Here is a 15,531-nt window from a genome sequence, read left to right as displayed (position 1 = left end):
GAGCGTATTTCATTTACCGAAGTTAACAGTGACGAGAGAGTGACAGCTGCGTCACTGCAGAACAGATTTTAATATTTACTTGGACTGGTTGTGAAATGGGTGAAAAATGCCACAGAAAGGAACAAAACTTCTACCTGCGCCTACAGCAACTCCTGCCTGATCAGCAGGCAACACCTGTGGCATCAGGCTGGGCCCTCAGAAGGACACTGCCAATTTAATGCTTCCTCTGAAAACTCCTGCTTCAAGTAACTTCCAAAGTGACGAAATCTGGAAAGAAAAACCAACGTCTTGATTTCTGGGGGGCTGTGACCTCCCATGCCTCACACTGCCACACAAGGTCAGACTTTCAGTTTTCCTTTTTCTGGGTGGTTTAATCACATTCATTTACCATGTCTATGACCTAAATATATATTTTGTGAACTTTGTGTTCACTTGCTGTTAGCGTCTTCTTCCGTGAAGGATCCAAGCGATCTCAGCCTGCTGGGGCCGCATTTATAACAACTACAGTAACTGGAGAGAAGAATGGCTGACTTGGAGGAGCCAGGAAATTTTGGCCAAGATCCCATATAATTTCCCTTTCCACCTACCTTCGTGACCCTTACTTTTTCCTTCTCTTCATCAGTATTAACCATGAGAAATAGCTGCTGAATGCAGTCCCACATGAACAAAAGGAGAGCTCTCATTCATTGTGTTTCAGAAACTGCCTTTTATCCAGGGAAATGTCTTCAGACTATTTCTCTCTAAAGGTATTTTTCAGAAACAATTAGGATCACAAAGGTAGTATATAAAGTGTCACAGAATTTTTCTATGGCTTGAAAAATAATTATCAGCTTATTTGCATTGTTAAACGTTAATTAGCTATGAATGGTAATTTTTTTTTTAACACTGCAATACTTCAATTTCTCATTACGAAATAATTTCAGCTCTATTAATTAGTTCTAACAGTAACTCATAGTAATGGCTGACACCTTAAGTGAGCTATTAAATGCACTTTACCACTGATTAGGAAGAAGACAACTAAAAAAATCCGGCTAGGTTTACATAAAGACAGAATATGAAACAATACATCGCAGATTTATTGACTTCCATAGAAGCAACTCACCCCTTTTAAGTAACGTGGGCTTAGCAGAACCAAAGGCTTTGTCACACTTCTGTGAAGTATGTAGGGTGACAATTTAACAAATGGCCTAACATGTAACTATTGTTTTCATAATTTTATGTATTATGCTTTTCTCTGTAGAGATCTACATCTATATGCATGTTATATGTATAAACAGCTTTATGTGTGTTTGCTTGTATAGACACACACAAGTGAAGAACTTTATTTTCTCAACTACAAAGTAAAACACAGGTTTTGGGTTGGTTTTTTTTTGTTTGTTTTGCCTTTTTCATTTGGCAGGTGCAAAGGCAGAGCAGGAATGTGATTCTAGCCAAAATTCTTCAAACAGCCACTATCCTGGACAGCGACAAAAAAACACCACAGGATATTCCTCTTGGCATGAAATTTTAACCTTTTTCGTCGTGGTCCAGTAGAATTAGTCTTGTTCATTTGGAACTATCCCCATCTCAAACCACTGCCTAAAAATCTGTAACTGATCCCGCATGCCAATCTATGAGCCTCACTGATGCACCACATTCTCTGTTCCATAGTAAATTGGCAGCCTGTGCCAGGAACAAAAACCTATGTTAGTGGCTATCAAACTCCATGGTCAGCATTTTTGACCCCTCTGGGAAGTCCGAGCCTGTACTTGCTAGGATGCTATTAGTAACATGTCTCAGAAAGTGGGGCTGGCCCTTCCTGATGCTCACCTTTATCCCCGAAGAGATTAGCCCACAGGAGTCAACGTGCCAACGGTCTGTGGGGTGAGTGGTCACAGACCATGCTGCAAAACAGCCACTGCCAGGGCACTGGTGATCGAGAACAACCACAACCCAAACTTCTCATGGCAAAGACAGCTGAGATTTTTAACTTGCAGTAACAGGTAACACGGTTACTACTGGGAACAGCAGAAGTTGCCTTAGACGCTGTGTTTCACAGGACATTTCAACAATTCCAAAAGAAGTTTTGGAGCAGGAATGTGTTTTTCAAAAATTCTTTTGTTGAGCTGGTGCTCATACCTGGAGTCTCCAGACCTGCCCATGCTGCAGCTGCCCGCCAGGAAGCTTGGGCAGTCCTGCCGCCTCAGCCTCCTGACGGAGGTGCTCCTGAACTGGAAGAATGGAAACTGCTGCCAGAGCAGCCTCCAATGATTGAGCTACACCAGAACTACAGAAGCCACCAGGTGATTTCAGGTTTTCCAGTTTTTTGCTCTGTAATGGGGAACACGCAAGTTTGGGAGACTTTGTGAGACCTCCTCACTGTGGCACCCAAAGCCAGAGGTTTCAGGGGCTACAAATTGTGAAGGCTTTCCTGCTCTTTGATCTTCCAGCAGGGAGCCTGACTCTAAGTAGCTGGCCTATGGAGAAGGCCTAGTAAAGCCAGAGCTGAAGACTGTGGTAATCTGGTCTCTGAATCACCCATGGAATACACTGTGTTGGCCACAGTTTATTAGAAAAGGCACAACTCCACAAAACATTAGATTTTGCTGTATAAACATTCTCTTGACACAAAAATTCTCACTTTTTGGATGCATATTGGGACTATATTGCATATGAGTAGCTTGATTCTACGGAGTGGATTTTTTTCCTCTGAAGACATGAATTTGGCACACCATAGTGCAAATTCAGATTTTATTCTATTAAATCTAAGCTGGTTAGGGATAGTCGCAATCAGAAGCAGCCTACCCAGTGCAAAGTGCCTCTATTAACTGCTCTCCAGAAGCCCTGAGTAGCATTCATGGCCCTGGATGTTCAAAAGGGAACCTGGCTATGGGAGGAATACTTCTCAGCATTAACAATAAACAAGTGTAACAGGCAAACATCAAGTGCTGAGACTACAATTTGCAGCTCTGAACCCTTGCACCATTTCTCCATGAACTTTCATAATGGAAAACCCCATGCCTACTGTGAAAACTGCAGATAGGCACAATGTAGAAACTGAAAGGTGAGAGGATTCTCTAGATGGTAAATTCTTCCCTGTTCCAACACTTTTGCAAGAGACAGCATTCCTGCCTAGGAATTCTTGTTCTACCAAATTCCTGGCCAAGAGCTACCATTCAGCAGCAGACCTATCTTTGTGGCTAGTAGATAGAAATTGCCTAAATTCTGTTAATAAAACTGTAATTCACTAGCATTCATATGGTCACTGACAAAAAGAAGATGAAAATAAATCAACTTACACACTACAATGAGTATAAAGGCAACCTGGTAATTGTGTTACTTATTTACATCTCATTAAGAAAACACTTAAAATTATTATTGGTTCACTCTCAAAATGTCTTATTTCAGTAATAAGACATACCATGACATACAAAAAAGAAATCTGTAACAGATTATTGAAGCGTTCTCTTGGATAGTGGAACTACTGGAGTTTAAACCAAATTAATATACTGAATATCACCGGTACTCAGGTTCAAGAAATTTTTACATCTTGTATTAGCTACACTTACTTATGTATGGTTTATATTGCAGATCATATCTGTTACTACCAGAAATGAGAGGGGTCAGCATTTCATATACCGAGATTTTGGCATTTAGAAAGTTTTAGATAAATACTCTACTTTCTTCACAAATGGCAGAACATCTAGATGCTGGAGGTAACCTGGAACATTTTGAAAAAAAAAAAAAAGGCAACACGTGGAATTCAAACTTAAATCTTAATATTTAAAAACAAAAGCCCAAAATTGAAAATCTGCATACTTGCAAATGCAACTGGAAAAATTCTTGTGCCCTCCACCACAATATTCTGTAAGAAAACAGCCAAGTTTGTGCATGGGAGAAACCAACAGGAGTACGGTGAACAGCAGTAAGGGTCTTCAAAGAAATCAAGAATCTAAATGCAGAAACATTTTATAGGAGGAAAAAAATAAAAAACCATTAGTCCTGACTCTTCAAAGAACCTCCTTGTACCACTTAAATCTACCTTATGCGATAATATGTTGAAACCATGTTATAGGCCATTTCCAAGGACGTTAAATGAAAAAAATCACAGCTTATTAAAGCAGAAAACAAAAGCAACGGAAATGGACAATCAGGGAGCAATCTGAGGTCCAGCATCAACAATACAAGATGCTTGAGAAGATGGAGGAAGCTTGAAGGTGGACAAGTGTAGAATAAACTGACTAAGCTGACTCACTGAGAAAGTTTGAAGGATTCAAAGTGGCAGATACTGGAGATTCACTTACATCAGGTACTAAACCTGCCAGCATCCTTCAAATGTGGGTCAAAACATTGAGTTTGTTTTGCCAAACACTTTAACTCGATATCCTGTGGCACTGAGTTTCCTGGATCATGTGTCTTAGTTGCTCATAATAGTAGTTTAAAAGAAAATGAAAATGACTTATTACTTGTTGTTCTTGACTTGTATGAAACTTTTTTTTCTTTTTAAATAAGAGAAAATATTACTCAGGACATTTACATTTACACCCCTCTGCACACTTCTGATGCATATTGTCCCTTGCTCACCTGCCTCCAAATTTAAGAGTATTTCAGTTTTCCTGTTGCATCACAGCCTCAGAAGTGATTTTGATCCCTTTCATTATCTACAGTTCTCACTTTTCTGCTATATCCTTTTTGAACTGAAAACATTTTTTTTTTTAATTTTTTCTTCCCCCTTTCATTGCTACTTTGCTGGAATGAAAGACTACATAGCACATACAGAATCAAGTACCCAGTACTAGACTGCCTGCCTGACGGCGCTGACTGTGTCCCAGAGTGGTTCTTTGTGTGCTATTTCAAGCTGTGCAAAATGAAGATATTCCAGGTTGAAATGGCACCCTGACTGCCTGCAATGCTGGGAGGTACCGTGGTTGGTACTGAAGGGATAGATAGACCGACATTAACCACAAGCCAACCTGTACATTAGAGCAGCCAAACAGGTGCTCTAAAGAAACTCAGTGCTGAAGATGGGCCAGCACGATCCAGCAAAGGGGCAGCTGACTCCAGGGATCTGCGGGAACTGTCATGCCATGGGAAGTTTAGGACCCGCATCTTTTATGGGGAAGGAAGTTGAGGCCCCCAGTCTGCAAACACTTGCATGCATGCTTATTTTTAGACGTATGTAGTACTTCACATCTTGAGGTCACTGGAGATATTTATGTGCAGAAAGCATTACGTATCTTCCAGTCTTCATCAGCTTGGGGCCACGGGAAAGAGAGGGGCCAACACAACAGCCTGCCCAGGCTAAAAAAATTTCAAGTTTTCAGTGTGAAAATCTCCTAATAAAACTGATGAAGACAACAGCAGGCCATTCAGAAAACTGGCCTAAGGAGGTACTGAAAAACAGCTCCACTAGACTAGTAGCAACGATACAAAATCTTGAGTGGCATCACTTAGCACATACATGAGATTACACTTTAAGAGAGAAAACATTGCATATAATCACTTAAAAGATATACAGGGTTACACTTTTTCAGAAAAACGGACAAATATTAAAGACAAAAGACAACACTAAGGACAAGGCACAATTAAACTGAGCATATCTATGATCAAATATTCAGAAAGATAATATCATTTTAATAAGCTCACATATTTAATCAGTGTAAATATATTACAATAAAACATATATTCCTCAGAGACTAACGACTTATATTCACAGTTTCAGAAGTAAGACTCCCCAGTACTTAAATTCATCATATCAATGCTATAAGCAGTCAGGCTAAAACCATAACTTTCTATAGATGGAATACCTCATATTAATTCAACCACTTCTCACAGCTGTTAATAACCACAGTTCTCATAAATGCAGGAGATGAAGGTTACAGAATCTCAGTGATTTTCAACCTTTTACTTAAAGATTGAATATTCAACTACAAGCAATATACCACCATGTTTGAAATATCTCCAATATTTGTTTTGTTGCAGGACAGGAGAAAAGAATCATAAGAAGCCCAAACATTTCCTCTAGAGTTATCTACTATCAGTCAATCATGAAAATTCCGTTGCTTTTGTAAAGTTTTCTACAATAACTTAAACCATACTTACACTGAAAAGTTTGCTGACAGTTTTACTGGACAAACTCTCTTATAGCTTAGTAGATACAGCTTATATCAATCTATCCTGGTAAAGTTATTACATAGCTTTCTTAGCAAAAACTCCCACTTGAGACAAGCAGAACATCCATGCTGAAATCCTCCAAGACTTTTGCTGGTATAGAGAGGTCACACACAAAAAATTTCCCAATCTTGAATACAGTACCTGCAAAAAACCCCCACTTGACCAAAACAAAACCTTTTCCAGAAGAATTCAAAGTAAAACCATATAACAATCTTTAAAAATGCCATTTTCTCTAACGTTTTTCATTAGCTTTACAGCTGGAACTACAGGTCAATAAAGAAATAATTCTGACTGTGTTTTCAGACTGAACACACACACATTGCCCTTAGGATGGGACTCTGTTGTGGGTAACTTGGTTATGCAATTGCCGTGTGCTAACTATGCCACTGCTCCTGAAAGCTCTGCTAGGGATGAAAGTCTAATTAAAAAGCCTCTTGACTTTAGAGTAAGAAAGAAGGGATCCTCATTTCTGGGAAGCTTTTACTGAAACTTCCCTGAGAGCGTGGGGAGAGGGAAGGTAAAACAACGGTTGTGCGAGCTCTCCTTAGAGGAACAGTTTTGGAGAACTGTTTGAAGAGAAAGCACAAAGTCCTGTCACAGTTATCAAAGCATACACATGCTTAAAGAGAGAAGAGAACTTGTATTTAAACATCTTAGAAGAATACAATAACAGAAGTACTGCAAACATCTTAAACAAGGCATTTCCCAATGTCATGGTGTAACCTTTTCAGCTGATAATAACAACCTAGAAAAGAAGTACTGGTAAAAAGGTACAAATAATACTTTATGTAGTATAACAGCTTTAGCGTAATATGCATCTGCTTGCTACAAGATATTAGCAACCTCAATAATATTTTCAGAAATAGCATGTTTTTGTACTCACCCGTGTAATAACGCTATTGAAAAGGGCAGTTTAAAGAAAAGAACATACAAACCCCATGAAGGACGGAGTCTATTTATTTTATTTCAGCTTGCATTTGTGTTATTAAAGCAAAGCATTCTATACATATTATTTAGCTATTTACTGCCATTCTACACCCATTATTGACCTAATTGCAGAAAGACAAATGCAGGGACAAACTTGTTAAAACGAACATATTGATAATGCTTCTTTGACTTTGACAAATATTTATTTAAAAATAAGATACTGCTCACGGGTTTCTTTTATTAACAGTTAAGGGCTCATTTCACAGAACTTTGGGACACCATGGAACATATAGCAAAATGCAATGCTGATAATACGTAATGTCTCTTCACTAAACATTCTGCATAGGCAGAATATTATGGTAACAGCTGAGCTACTCATTAATCAAACACCTAAAAGGAAAGAATATGGTGAGTGATGGAAGGGAACTTTTAGATACGAGATGATCCCATTTTTATTTATGTAGGCAAAAAACCTTCGGTGTCACAGGCAGTAGGAATTATTATCTGAAAATACTTGCATATGTATTTTAAAATAATGTAAGCCAGCTTTATAGCAGGTATCATAGTACGATTGCAAGTTAGGCATGGGAAAGGCCTGAAGAAAGAAAAAAAAATCCAAGTACTCTGACTTGTTTCAAAGCCAACTAACATTGCAAAGGCTTAAAAAATAATAAAAAAAAAATAGAATGCATTTTTGTTTTGTCTCTTAACACTAGATTTAACTGTGCAAAATCACACTACTCGAGTGTCTTTAAAACCACTCCTGTGAGATGTGGAAAAACAAAAATGAAACGATAGTGTAAATCAGAATGGGAATTTTACTGCAACATAAAAATATCTCAAAACACTACATTAAAATATTTTAATAAATCACTTTGTTCTACAGCTTCTAACAGGTAAAGTTGACTGTCAGCTGTGGCATCTATGAGAATACCTGCTGGAAAACAGACAAGGTATATCTATCTCTATATAAAAACAATTTGACTAGTCTTAATGTTTAACAGTTTTTCAGTAATAGACTGATTTAAAACAAAAAGTTGTAAGATTTCCAGTCAGACTAAATAGTTCTTCTGTTATGGTTATTTACTAGGTTGGCTGCTTCATTGTATATATATGAATGAATGAATAAAGAGTTGAATGGGCTAAAGTTGTTTTCTCTCAACAAGTATCCAGTATTTCCCTCTTACTTCTTTAAAACAGGAAACATTTTCAAGTACTTTTGGAGCTGCAGACTGATTTCTTGAGGAAGTACTGCCACGGTAAATTGCACAGAAATACTTCAAACAAGGGTTATGTATGTCATACTTAAGAGTTTCCAGCCCAAGATATGTGGGTGTTGTAACCAAAGCACAACAACGGTATTTTTAACAGAGAATGAATATTCCTTTACAGTTCTGCAAAAAGAGCTAGAACAGCCAGAGCTTAAAGATTGACTTTCACAATTCACACGTTGAAAAGTATTTTAAGGAATTTTTGATTGTGGTGTACAATACAAAGAGGTCTTCAGACTTCACTTGGTCTCAGTAGCACATTGCACTGAAAAAGCATGCCACATAAATTAATTATTGTAAGTAACACTTATACAAGTTGGTGCCCCTGCTATCTGCAGAATTCCAGGCTCCCAGCCCTTTGCAATTATGTGGCCCTGAAATTCTTCGGATATGGAATGTATTTAATTCAGTTTAGTTGTGCAAGAGATATTTGAAGTGGCTAACTCACATTATACTATGATCCAAAACCTTCCAAAAAAAAGTATGTGTTGATTATAAATCCCAAGTCTGTTTAAAATTTCTTATAATTTCAAAAAGCAAAAACCACACAATCATATCAAGTATTTAAACAGCAATAAATAATTCTCCTGAAACTCGGAGAACATGTGCATTCAGCTATCATTAAAAACAATATCAGGTACTAACCTTTTACTCTACGCTATGCGTCTGGTGAAACAACGTTCCCAAACTGACAGTACTCACAGTGGAAAGCATGAACATTTCTTTTAAGCAAATTCAATACTGTAATGCTGCTGCTACTTCTTTTCCTAATATTATTTTTCTGGAAAAATGGGTGAAGTTGAGAGAAAAAGAAATGTAGTAAAAACACTTCTTAAAATTCATCACTCTATTTCACAGTCACGTGAAGGAAGCTGTGCTCTTTTAATTCTAAGGAAATATTTCTGCAAGGATATTGAAGTAAGTATTTTTCTCTGCAATTTGGGCACAGAGGAAGGGAGAGATCCTCCTTTTGAAGAAAGAAAGACTAGAGAATCAAATCCTGTTCCCTCTGGAGTCAGGGTAAATATTGTCAGCCACTACAGGGATTGGGGTGGGGGCGGGGCAGGATTTTCTCCTTAGTCCATCTGAACAACAGTTTCCTTCAGCCCTATCATTTAATTTTAAAGTGGAATTTGTTTTATACTGCAGACCAATAAGTACCCTAGGAGCTTGATTGGTTGGTCCTTAATGAAATTGCTTCTGCTGACATTAGATACTGATTAAAACACTTAATGATTCCTCTTGATTTTAAATTGCTAACTTAGATTTGTGAGATGCCATCAAAGTATCTTTTTCTTTCCTTTCCTCCACCCTAATCCTGCTTCTGCTTGCCCTTTTTCTGTTCATGATCCTTAAAGGTTGTGGCTCATTGGCACCAGCATGATTACAAACCAAACGATAACACAATGTTGAACACTGCATTGATCAAAATATGCCAAAGCCCAGAATATAAACACTAAAAGATGGTCATCTTTAAAATACAATTTCCTGGTTCAAAGCTCAAACTAGTCTTAAATGTGGAAACACTGAGGATTATTAATATAAAGGGAAATCCAAAGTCAGAATAAACTTTAACTTTTTAGTGCGTTTGCTGAAAAAAAGATAATCCTATAAATGTAAAAACAAGTATAAAAGCTTTACTTTTGAGCTTGAATGTGGAAGACAGTGATAATGGTGTTGGAATGGCATTCCTATCACAACAAAGCCATTTTTTACGCTCTTATACAAGACTGAATATCATATCACCTTCCAGTGGGAAACGTGTATATCTTACGGGCAAAATGACAGCTTATCCTCAAATATTGTTAAACACTAGAAATACCAGGTTTGAAAACTTTGCCTGAAAAGGGGGAAAACCACAACAGCTGTAAAAAAGTTCCATTTTCCTTGACAAGTCTTATCAAGGCTCTTGAGATGAAATTATACTTGCAAAAAAAAAAAAAAAAAAAAATTTGATTATACACTAAAACCTGCGGTTTCAGAAGCTTTTATGAAAAAAAGTGAATATATTGAATTTTATGCTTAATACAAACTTTAAGACCACAGAAAATAAAAAAGTAGAATTTTTTGTACATTTTAGCACCATTATAAAGTTAGACTTGAATGCCGGTTCTGTCACTGTGGCTGTACCTTGCAGCTGGTGTAGCTAATGTGAAGCACATTGACTTCAGTGATCTTTGAGAGAAGAATAACTGGATTTGCCGATTACAACAAATAATACAAGTTTGCCATTTTCTTCTTCTTTTTTTTTTGTCTTTTAAAATTAATTTTGAGCTTTATTTTTATCAGGCAGCCAGAGCGCCTTTCTGTCAGCTAAATCCAAGTCCGAGTCCTTTTGGTCTCTGGATGGCTCGTATCGGCTCTGCTATGCCTTTGCCGTCTGGTCCAAGGCCCGTGCCAGGGGTCCAGCCCATACTCTGAAGCATTCTGTTTCCAATGTTGTTTTCTGGGATTGGTTGGGTGTTTTCACCTACAAACCCTGAGATTAAAGAAACACACAGCATTAATCAGCACTGCCTGCCATGTGGAGAAGAGCGGGATAATCGCCCTTAAAGCTTTAAACCTTCTTATTCTCCTAATTCATCTAATAGGTTGCTAGAACAGGCTGCCTTTGCACATGTTGACCTCCTGACTGCATATGATTCTAAATAATACATTCTTTTGCTTTGCTTTATTTTTTTATGTTTTTAAAGACTCACTTAGTTTTTAAGTATGACAAATATTGTCACAGCTCTTTTATATCCCAGTACAGTGGATTTTACATCAGTCTCAAAGAACATGCATCACCTGCGCAAGTCTACCAATACATTGGCAATTTTACCTTAATTTCTTGTCCTACACAGTTACTAAGCCAAGTCACATCATAGTATCATGACCATCTATCCATTCTTAGCAATATTTATCAGTGCTCAAGATCTCTTTCAACAAAACACAACAAATCATTTCTGATTAAACACCTAGAGCTGCTACAGAAACAGTACAGACAAGTGGTCTACTATTCTGAAACTCAGCTCTGTCTGTACTCAGTTTCTCTTTTATTGAACATTGCAAGAGAGATTTGATACATCGAAGTTTACTTTTGGTATTTTCAATGCATTAAGTGTTGTTTGCACTTTTCTCTCCATGCCGTCGAGATCTCTGAGAAAAGCTGCACACAAACTGCAGAAAAGATCATCAGGATTGCAAGTGTTAATATAAAAGATTAAATTTTTTTTTTTATGAACAGGTTCGTCTTTTTCCATGGATGCACCATAAAAAAAAGAATGCCAAGTTTTTTCCAACAAAGCTGTTTTTTCCCCTCATCAAGCAAACTCCTCAAGCTAGAGTTTAGAGATGATGTATGGATAAGCCTTCCCATATATAACTGTTTTGCATGAGGGATACAAATGATATTTATTTCAAGAATCTGCAGTAAAACTTATCAAGTTACATCATACAAAAATCTTAAAAATGGCTGAAGATCTTGAACTAACACAAGCAGTTCAGTAGGCAGCTGGATTTTGTTTTCAGCGCCGTTCAACATCTCCCTTCCCCCTGACAACAGCACAAAACAACCCCCCTGCTATGTGCCCTGTTTCAAATATTATCGGTTTAACTCTCCACCTATTTATTCTGGCCTGCTACTTTTTGAAAAATACTGTAGAAGGAGACTATGCTTTTGTATTTTTGGAGACTAGAATGTCTTCAATCAAGAATTTACCATGGATAAGCAGCTGGCTCATCATTATATTAACTTACTAAATAAGAACACAAGAAAAGTTGAACATGCACTTCTGAAAAGCCTCATTTAACACACACACACAAGGCAAAGCCCTACACTGGAAACAACATACACAGAAGTTCAAAACAAGAGGTGCACATTAAAAACCTCACGGTGATTGTGATGATGAATTTACAGTACTCCAGCATTATCCACTATAGATCTGTTCATATTCAGTAAAATGCTGGCTACATAAAAGGTAGACAGTTTCCTAGTATCTCAGTTCCTGAGTCAAAGAAAAAGGGAAACGCATTGAGAGAAGGCATCCTTTAATACTGGTTTGAAGCTATGCTTAATGCTAGGCTTAAAATAAAGGCTTTTAAGTGAGCAGTCTCCAGTCCCCGAGAGGTTTCCTCTTGAACTGACCAGCACAAAATTCAATGTCCAAGACTTCCTTTCATTTCAGGCCCCCACAGGCAGAGGCAATTTTCATACAGACGAGTCCCTGACACTGCCTGGCATACACAACACAGGCTTTGCAACCTTCTTAGTTATACTTTCTGGCTCAAAAAAAGGGGAAGAAGAAAGGCTACTGTTCAACAAAGGTTCCAGTAAACCTTGCAGGTAAAATCCTGGAAATGTGTTTTGGTCCACTTTTCACAACAAGTGGTGGTAAGAAATGAAGCATCATTCCAGTGAATGTCTGGTGGAACAATTAAGGGGAAAACTGATTAAAGGGGAAGACAGACACAACAGATTCACCAAGCAGGAAAGAGCGAGGGTAAGAGTGTATTTTATGACGTCTAAGAACTGGAAATATTAAACTGTTCATAATGCTGCGTAGGCAAAGACAGCAGTGCTGCTGGAATGGTATGCAAGGCATAGCCTGAGACGATGTAAACAGCTTTTTTGTTAGTCTATTTAGGGGAAAAAAACCACAGACCTTTTCCTGTAACAGATGTACCTTTCTATATGAATTTCAATTCTCTAGACAGCCAGAGTAACCTCACAAAAAAGACATATGAAAGAACAGTCTGTACCCTGACATGTTGCTTAATAAACTGATGTTTCTATTTTTAGTATTTTTTGAAGTAGCTCGATGTTTTTTTTTTCCTGTGACTAACAGGATAACTGGAATACGTCTTGTTTTTAAAGACATATAAATACTTCTAGAATATATACTGTAACTGTTTTTCCCTCCGTTGTACATACTTTTCTATCTCCTGTTAGAAGACTGAAACCTCCTCTGAAGATTTGTTTTATTCTTACACATTACCAGAGTAAAAAAAAAAAACAACACAAAAAAAACCCAGAAAAAGAGCAGAAACCACCATAAACTTCGCTTCACAACCCACTTTTGGGCAAACAATCAAACAACATATGCTGTCCGAAGTATAATGTGTTTGGAGGCTTTCTATTGCAGCAAGAATAAGGCAAAATCACAACCCCACCCAACCTGCCCGTATTACTAATTGACTAATTACTCCTTTTTGCAAATGAAATGAGTATGGATAACTTTTATTTTAATTGTGAAAAATATTTAATATACGCAGACCATTCTTTTGCAGTATAGTCAGTTTTTATATAAATACTATCTATATGTCTTTAATATTCCTGGACTTTTCACCTCTCATTTGAAAAATTTATCTGTAATACAACATATTTTACTCGAATCAGAAGAATATGGATAGTGTTATTGCCCTCTTCCTCCATTCCATGACCAATCAGCAAGTGGAAATAAAAAAAATTTGCATTGCTGATTGACTGCATGACAGGAGAGAGCTCTTACAAATCATGCTACACTGTGTGCTATTCCCTTGACCCCATTTCTGTGCTTTGGGCTTTTATTTTCTAATTAAAAGCAATAGTTGTCCTTGCAATATTCATCTTCAAGTTCAGTTTTTAATTTGCGCCTATGGCACTTCTTGGACTAGCCAGTAGGGCCTGTTAGAGAGAATGGTCCAAGCGTGTTGGCCTTGAAAACGGCTGCGCTACCTCTGGGACGTGTTCAGTCTCGACCCACCCAGGAGCAAGAACAAAAGCAGCCCGTTGCGCCATCCCACAAAAAATAACAATGCAAAATCAGATTAAGGAAAAAAAAAAGCGGGGATACATTTTTCTAAGTTCATTGCTGTATGAAGTTTAGTGGGGTTCCAGGAGTTACAAGGGAGTCTCTGTACTAATAATTTGTAGGAATCTTTGTGCATAGCCTTTCCGTTCGACAGACTGAAAATGTTTTTAGCAACCGTAACAACTGGGTTCCCGATCTACCAAATGAGTAGTCTGCCAGTAGAAGTGGCTGCGATTACACAAGTGAGGAGCAAACACTGAGGAACGGTAACTTGCTTGAAAAGACAGCACTGTAAAATACCTTCACTTATGTTCCTTCTCTTTGCAATACTGCCAACTAAAAAAAAAAAATTAAAAATAGGCCAATCCTCGAACCTTTGTGTAAATGAATAGATACACTCCACGGTCTACACGTATTATGCAGATGACCTTCCATACACAGAATATGGACCGTAGGAGTAGAAAGAGGCAAAACTGGGAAGGGGAAAGCAAAAAACTCACACCATTTGTTTGATTTTGGTATGATATTTATGATGGCATTAAAGGCGGGTTTCAATGAAAAATAAAGGTACGTAATTTTGTCTTAACAGCTGTTGGGACAGGTACATCCTGGTTAAACGGTACACTAACATTCAGTGCCATACCCTTGATTTTACAGTGATTGCCATGAATTAATTTAATTCCATCTGTAAGCTAAAATCAGATCAGAGGTCTAATGCTGCTGCAGGCTCCACATCTGTTTAATCATTTTTGGATACAACAGCTTGCAAAAGTTCAGGTTTTAGATTTGCTTCGTATTTAAGAAACAATGTTACACCAGTGTACAACATCTTCAGCAGAAAACAAATGAGCCTATGCACAGTTTTGATCTGACAGATCCATTTTATTCGCAAAATGGTTCTAAAAAATTTAAAAGCTCACCAATTAAGTTATCATTTATTATAGAATAATAAAGGAACTATGACCCCATAAAACCACTACTGTGACAATATTTACTTGTATGGTCCAATTGCTGGATAAGACTAGTATCAAGCGTGTTTGGTTTATATTGGGGTGAACAAAATCAAAATACTGCTAGGTTCAGTCTCTTAAATAATCCTTATTTAAGGAAATGTTGCCCCCCTCCCAGTTGTAAGAAACAAATGAAGGCATATTGAAGTAATTTGATCTCTGGCCACTGAACTATTTTTGATGTTAAGGAAAGGGTTTTTTTAAACAATTCTGAGAAAACGACACTGTACGTAAATACAGTCTTGGCCTTTCATCTTTCTTTTATATGATTAAGACCTATGAGCAGAACAGCAATGCCTTTGCAGAGCATACCACAACTATTATTTCCTCTTCTATCGCTCCCAGCAGCCTTAAATCCTTTAAATCCTTTCCTAGAAGGATCTCTTTTTGCTTGGGTAA

The 15,531-nt window shown here is 37.6% G+C and overlaps 1 protein-coding gene across 3 annotated transcripts in view; it reads right to left on the bottom strand.

The window, feature by feature from the left end:
• Window positions 1-6,773: 6,773 nt before the first annotated feature.
• The window catches only part of GPATCH2 (G-patch domain containing 2), a 126,768-nt gene continuing 118,010 nt past the window's right edge, over window positions 6,774-15,531 (bottom strand). For all 3 annotated transcript variants that reach the window (XM_075088856.1, XM_075088854.1, XM_075088858.1), the window contains one exon: window positions 6,774-10,830. In XM_075088856.1, the coding sequence (XP_074944957.1) occupies window positions 10,818-10,830 (13 nt within the window). In that variant the 3' untranslated portion in view covers window positions 6,774-10,817. The remainder of the gene's footprint in view (window positions 10,831-15,531) is intronic.

Source organism: Phalacrocorax aristotelis, chromosome 3 (assembly GCF_949628215.1).
Source record: "Phalacrocorax aristotelis chromosome 3, bGulAri2.1, whole genome shotgun sequence".
Lineage (NCBI taxonomy): Eukaryota > Metazoa > Chordata > Aves > Suliformes > Phalacrocoracidae > Phalacrocorax > Phalacrocorax aristotelis.
The sequence above is the reverse complement of the archived record's forward strand: the minus strand, read 5'-3'. Positions and strand labels throughout refer to the sequence as shown.